Source organism: Acipenser ruthenus, chromosome 26 (assembly GCF_902713425.1).
Source record: "Acipenser ruthenus chromosome 26, fAciRut3.2 maternal haplotype, whole genome shotgun sequence".
NCBI classification, from domain to species: domain Eukaryota; kingdom Metazoa; phylum Chordata; class Actinopteri; order Acipenseriformes; family Acipenseridae; genus Acipenser; species Acipenser ruthenus.
In genome coordinates, this window is record NC_081214.1 from 978,080 (window position 1) to 985,205 (window position 7,126).

At 42.5% G+C, this 7,126-nt stretch overlaps 1 protein-coding gene across 2 annotated transcripts; it reads right to left on the reverse strand.

The window, feature by feature from the left end:
* Positions 1–350: 350 nt before the first annotated feature.
* On the reverse strand, positions 351–5,145 carry LOC117429057 (gap junction delta-2 protein-like). Of its 2 annotated transcripts, none has more exons than XM_034902568.2 (2): positions 4,680–5,145; positions 351–1,528 (listed from the first exon to the last, which is right to left on the reverse strand). In XM_034902568.2, exon 2 carries the CDS (start codon positions 1,518–1,520, stop codon positions 447–449), a length of 1,074 nt encoding a protein of 357 aa, XP_034758459.1. In that variant the 5' UTR covers positions 1,521–1,528; positions 4,680–5,145; the 3' UTR covers positions 351–446. The 2 variants fall into 2 exon arrangements, with proteins under 2 accessions (XP_034758459.1, XP_034758458.1); XM_034902567.2 differs by lacking the exon at positions 4,680–5,145 and adding an exon at positions 2,825–2,969.
* Between the last annotated feature and the right edge of the window lie 1,981 nt (positions 5,146–7,126).

A 7,126-nucleotide genomic window follows, 5' to 3' on the forward strand; every position in this document is an offset into this window, starting at 1 on the left:
CACAGCCACTAGGTGGCTTAAGCAAATGTTCTACCTGCACCGAAGTCTAAAGCACATGCAATAAAAAGCACATTCTCTTCATTTCCCCTTTACAACAAACAGAAGAAAACGCTGGCTCACTCAGACGTGAAAAAAACAAACAAAAGCAGCACAGCTGCAGTGTGACATTCAGCAAACATAGACCCTGATTAGCAGTAACCCTGGACTAGCTAATGTTGATTTAGGTAAGGCAGTCTAGGATAAGTGCTCATATGGGTATGTGCAACCACACCAGTTGTAATGTTACAACTTGGACCTTTTTTCATTTATATTTAATAACGCTATCAAAAATCCACTTCAAAAGCCACAAAAGTTTTTAAAATTTTAATCTGCTACTCCATGTAATGTAACATAAAAAGAAAATACAACAAAATGAAATGAAATGAAAATAATAATAATAATATGTTTTAAAGCCATGACTTCTTGCTTTTTCCCAGCTTGGCTAGCTTTGATTTTGCACGTTCCTTTTCGTCTGGGCTTTTTTTGGACGTGTGTTCGATGGTGGAGTCCGTCTCAAAGGAGATGGTGGCGGGGTGGGAGGGGAGGTACCCGGGCTTCTCCTGGGACAACCCCGGGGCGGTCCTGAGGACCAGTTGTTCTTGGAGGGACTCTTTGAGTTGAAGGAGCAGGGGGTTGTGCTCGGAGTGTTGGCTGGTGTGCTCCCTCTTCTCGGGTTCACAGCAGGCTGCACACAGCACCCGGAAGATATAGAGCCAGCCCAGGTAGTGCAGCTCCACGAGGTTCAGGAGAAAGCAGCCCAGACTCACCCCGAACATGAAGTTCAGGAAGATGGTTTTCTCGGTGGCCCTGGACACGAAGCAGTCAGTTGTGTTGGGGCAAGGGTAGGTCGCGCAGCGGAACAGGTGGGGCACCTTGAACCCGAACAGGTAATACTGGCCCACCAAGAAGCCGATCTCCATCAAGGACCTCAGCATGACGTGGACGATGTAGATCAGCAGCACCTTCCTTGAGAGTTTAGTGGGATCTTTGCTCACCTCTCTGATCTCCTCGTCCAAGAGGGTCTGCTCCACCGGCTCGCCGCCCTGCGTGACCCACTCGCTCTGGTAGTCCGCGCGCTCGCTGAAGCTCACGTCCTCTTCATGCTGCTCCACCAGGGGAGGAAGGTCTTTGTGGAGCAGCTGTTTCCGAGCCTCCTGGAGCTCCAGCTTCTCGTCCTTGGCGATCTTGTGGAGGATGTAGACGATGTAGAAGATGGATGGCGTGGACACCAGGACGATCTGGAAGACCCAGAAGCGCAGGTGCGACACGGGGGCGAAGGTGTCGTAGCAGACGTTGTTGCAGCCGGGCTGCAGGGTGTTGCAGGTGAACTTGGACTGCTCGTCGCTGTACACCGCGTCCCCCACCAGAGTGACCAGCAGGATGCGGAAGATGAGGAGCATGGTGAGCCAGATCTTCCCGATCACCGTGGAGTGGTTCTGCACCTCCGTTAGAAAGCGGCCAAGAATGGACCAATCCCCCATTTCTTAAGCTGGGGAAGACACATAGAAAAGAGGATGAGTTAATGAACAAGGCTAGCTTTCAGAAACACATACCTGCATGTGTCATTAGTACAGGACGTGGTCTCTTTATTAGGAACTAACATTGTATCTTAATGAGGCAATGTTATACAAAGGGGACGCACCACACGGCATGTACTGAAAAGGCCTGGATCAGGTAGCTGCTCTACACTTCTTCTATAGCAGTGGTTAAGGGTTCAAGGGGGTGTGATAAGTGGAAATAGTCCAAGCATCCCAGGCTGCGATTGCACAATGTTGCCCAAAACTGTGAATATTATGTGTTTGTGTTGATTAATTATTATAGTACAGCAAATGAGAACTCTCTACACCACCCATCCCAGTTACAATCAATTTAAATCAGCAGATCAATAAATCATCTCAAGACCGTGCATATTATATTATATACTGTATAGTATCTGTGAGCTCAATCCCACTTTTCCAATTTGATATCCTTTCTAGAGGCCTTTCTAGAGGCCTATCCAGTGCCAAGAGTCCAGAGCCCTGACTACTACTCCACATTGCTGCCCTAATCTTATTTTAAGATTTAACTATTACAGTATTATCAATGAGTCACCTGGCAGGGTAGGGCTTTCCTCTCTAGAGCAAGCAGCAAAAATGATATGTTATAAGAGACCAGCCTATACAGTTACCCCACAGACCAGTTTAATACAGCACTTCAATATACCCACCCAGGACTTATTCATAGCATATCATAAAACACACCCAATAACAATAATCATCATCATAATAATAATAATAATAATAATAATAATAATAATAATAATAATAATAATAATAATAATAATAATAATAATAATAATAATAATTAAACATTAACATTTTGAATCAACATTTTTTACACAGATTGAAAGTACAGAGCAGATGCAAATTAATACCTACACTCTAACAAAAGCTGTTAAAATAATTGTGCAGAATTACCGACACCAAACATTTTGGATAGAGCAGCAGATATGTATCTGTAACCCTGCAATGCACATGAATTCATTTCTGTCTGTCTGCAGCGTGCAGTAAGCTTTCCTCATTCAACAGGTTTCTTTCCATATAAAACATAAAGAAGACTTCAACGTGCTTTCATCACTGCCCTCGATTCCCCCACAGCCAGGCCACTTCACTGCATATATGAATTGATACAGCACTGCAGCCATGCCCTCGGCTAGCATCAGGACCTGCTGAAACTCAGACCAATGGCTTCTCTGGGACAAAAAACTAAAAAAAATAACCCCCTCCCAAAGTTTCCAGACACTCACCTTTGGAAAATGAGTTTCTTCCTGACCCAAATCTGGAATAAAGCCAAGGGATGCAATCTACACACCTGTATGTGAAGTGGGAGTTCATTGCCTAACGCTAGGGAGCCCATTTAGCAGGGCTATGGAGAATGGGCTGACCACACATATTTACTCAGTCTATCTGAAACTCGCATTGTACTGTATGTGAACAAAAGCTTTCAATGTACAGTGTGACAATGATTCCAGCCCACAATAAGGGCACCTTCTCCGCACAGCTATTCACAGCTGAGGACAAAGAACTTGCTGGAAAATAAAACGACAATACGAATTTGCAAATAAATAAAAAAAAAAGAAAGGAAAAAGCTGTTGAATGTGGTTGAGGGTGGTGCATCTTTGAGTGGCTTGTATAGAGAGAGAGAGAGAGAGAGAGAGAGAGAGAGAGAGAGAGAGAGAGAGAGAGAGAGATTCAATACTGTCAGAAACACAGTACAGCACTGCAACAGATTCAGTTTGTTACACTAAAAAGATACAACGATTTACACCATTCAAAGAACACCTGTACAAATTACTGTGAAAATGAATTTCAACATCCATTCAAAGAACTGAAGAGGGGAAAACTTTTTTACACTCCAAAATGAAACCATTAAAGATGCGTGATGTCATGTTAAGAAGAAGAAGAAGAAGAAGAAGAAGAAGAAGAAGAAGAAGAAGAAGAAGAAGAAGAAGAAGAAGAAGAAGATGCAGAATGTATTTGATCATTTATATATAATATACAAGGTGATGGAGTGAAGCCCTTTCAAAGTTCTATATTTTCTAACACAGGAACTGCTTGCCGCAGGGTCATTTATCTGCAATTTGCCAGTTCAGGAATTCTATTGTTGTTTTGAAATGTTTCGCTGCCAGCCTGGATTAAAAACACAGCAGTAAACACTGCAGTGCTACCAAGAGGCCATGTCAACCCCACAGCATATTCACATGAGTGTTGTGTATATTACAGTGGCAGGGGTAGTAAAAAGAGGACCAAGGAGACTGGCCTTTGTCTTAAGGGGGTTTTGAAAACACGTTGTTCCCCTACTTTCATGCAGGTCCATCATCCTTTTTCAGTAGCTTGTTTTGTGTGCCTGCATTTATTTCCACTTCATGTGAATTGTGTGAAGCCCATTTATACTGCCAAAAGATTCACTCCCCGTGCTGCAGGTATTAGTAGCCCACATGACACCAAGTCCTATGAGCATCAAAAGGGAGAATTCTTTTTTTGGGGGGGGAGGGGGTCCTAATACCTGTTGCACAGGAAGTGAATCTACAGTGTGGTGGCACTTCCCCCTGTTCAAAGTGAAAATAAACTACAAATCTGAATGAAGACACAATGTAACACTGTGGAACTACAGTAACCACACAAGCAAAGTGATACGTCTGTTATAAGTGTGGATTGTCTCTTATGTCTACTTTGTACACAGTTCTCAGCGCTCTTCTTTTACAGTTATTAAAAGATTAACAGAAACTATATTATATTATACCTTCCTGTTTAAGGTCCTTTGGGCGTTTACTGTAATTTGAAACTCAACCTAACTGATTACTCACATACAAATAATGGAACTGGTTGTCCTTTAGCTGACAGAACACATTTTTCCTGTTAGAATCTTTGTAAGTGTATTTTTGGCAAGGTTCCAGTACAGCCAAATATCTAATCTGATACAGACATAGCAGGTGTATGAGATGAAAATGCAGTAAAGCATAGAGAAGCATGGGGAGGCATCATGAGAAAGATCATGAGAAAGCATGTGAAGTTTATTGTATGGGAAACCTGTAAAATGTGCATGGTAAACTTGGCCTATGGGGCGATTTGAGTGATTACATTTCAAATCCTAATACAGACCCAGGACTGTGAATGTCTTCCGTGGGTTGGAGTGTGGTGTGCACAGGCCACATGTCAATCACAGTGCCGCGCGTCTTCTCTTCGATGGCTGACCCCACCTGTCTCTTCATCACAAGCTCATGTTACACGCTCCTGCAAACGAACCAGCAACAAAGAGGATTGATTATTTATGAAGGCTGCGGCCCTGTGCTTCATTTCCACTTGATTTCCACAGAAGGATAGTACAAGAGAACAGTCCAGGTTTATTAACCCTTTCATGCATGAAATATTCAAAATAGCTGAGAACAAAGTAGGTTTGGACACATAATAAATATGGTTTTCAATGAAAACGTTTTTTTTTTTCCTTTGCTTTACAGCATATGGGGGGAAATGGCATCCTTATAGGAGGTCGTTATGCATTTGAATGAACTAGAATGAACATACTGGTCAAAAAACAAATAAAGTCAGGAAAATATGAACAGATACAACTAGCTCCAAAACTTTTCTCACTGACCCCCCGCATCACTGGAAAATACAACCCCCCCCCCCCAGAAATGACTGTTAAATGCGAACCCAGTAACACCATCCTGTACAGTTCTCTAGAGGTAGTTTAATGGTAAGCCAACAGAGACACCTAGTGCTGAGTGAGCTTCACTGCACAGAGAGCTCTGGATAGAGTGGAACCTCTCAGCTCATGTGAGACAGAGCTGAGGATGAAATAAACCTTACTGCAATTGGGGAGGTGAGTTTTTATTTTTTTTTATTTATTTTTTTTATTTTCAAAATCTGCTCCAAAGATTTCTTAGGATGATCTAAGTTTAGATCTGCATCTAAAATGCAACTGAATTATTTCTGCAAGTTCACTTGGACATTGCTCAAAGGCTGGCATGCCCCCATGTGGTTGCATTACAACTCTGGCTATCATGTTTGAAATGCAAACAAAACCCCAGCAATGTTAAACTGGTTATTGGAGATGTTAGCTGTTATGCAACCCGCTGGAAATTCATTTTCAAGGTGCTCTGGGGTGTAGGGTGTCAAGAGGATTGCACAGAGATTTAGCTCTATCCCACTGTGACTTCATGGCCTGTGTTCACAATGCTTTAACACACGAGCTATTTAAAGAGTCTTTTATTTATGTATTATTATTAGAACAAAGTTTGATGTTCTAGACTGTCATTAAGAAGCTCTTCCATGAATATCAAACTGTATTCATAATTAAACAGACTTTGTATTGCATGATAATTGATTCAAATACACACAAAAATACCCTCTTCAGATGTCAGTGGAGATTTAAAGAAACAGATTTATATATATATATATATATATATATATATATATATATATATATATATATATATATATAATCTTTTTATATAGCATATGATATTACGCTTTGTTTTGAAGTACCAAAGAATAAGTCAACAAATAGCGGAGAAGAAGCCCCATCTATCAAATGAAACAGAACAGCACAGGCACACTCTTCTCTGGTACAAAGTGTCCTCAGAACCCCAGGAGGTCTTCTGGTTTTCGTTCCACCCGAATTCTGTTACTTAATTGAACCAATTATTTTCTTAATTGGTCAACACAAAAAAAAAATGTTCCAGGTCTTTAGCCATTGATGATTTAAGATACCCAGTAACCCTGCAGGATTGTGGCTCTCCAGGGCTAGGGTTGGCCACCCCTGCGGTAGTGCATCAACACCAGGTTCCCACTGAAGGACAGCAGACCCCGTCGCGCTCTTTCACCCTGGAGAAGGAGTTGCATTAGTATAGGCAGGGACCATGCCTGGCTTTAGATCACTGTACAGATAATAAAATGAAAAGGAGCTACAGAAGATGTATAAACCCAACTCTGAAAGGAAGTAGTATCCGAACAGTTATACAGAATAGGGTGGTGTTGCAGATTAGTTTTATGAACGCCTTTCAAATTCCTCTGCAGCCCTTGTCTTCCCTGATCAAGAGATTACCCGTTAACCCTCACCGGATCCCCAGCCCTGCTGCTGCCCACAGCCCAGCACACCTTCTCCTACAGCTCCTCTGAAAGGATATCAGGGATGGAGTCATTTTTCTGACATAAACCAGTGCGTCTGAAATGACTCATCTGTACCGAGAGGCAATGCAAAACACTGCATGGCATTGTGCTGATGAGTCATGCTTCTAAAGCACTATGGGCCACGGTCACAATACCTACACTCCTGCACACATTTAGAGAAAGCAGTAACCACTGCAGCGGTTCTGGCCCCGTTAAGCTGGACAATACATCAGGGGCGTCCAATCACAGCTCAGTCTGGAGCGCCATTCCGCTCCAGGTTTAACAAGTAAATTGATCTAATGAACTCCTTCAGGGTCTAGGTGCAGGTGGAATTGATTCAATTAAACCATTTAAAGAGGTTTTGGAACTAAGACCCGGAGTGGAAGGGCCACCCCAGACCTACATAATGGTACCTGGGCTGGAGCATGCGGGCAGCA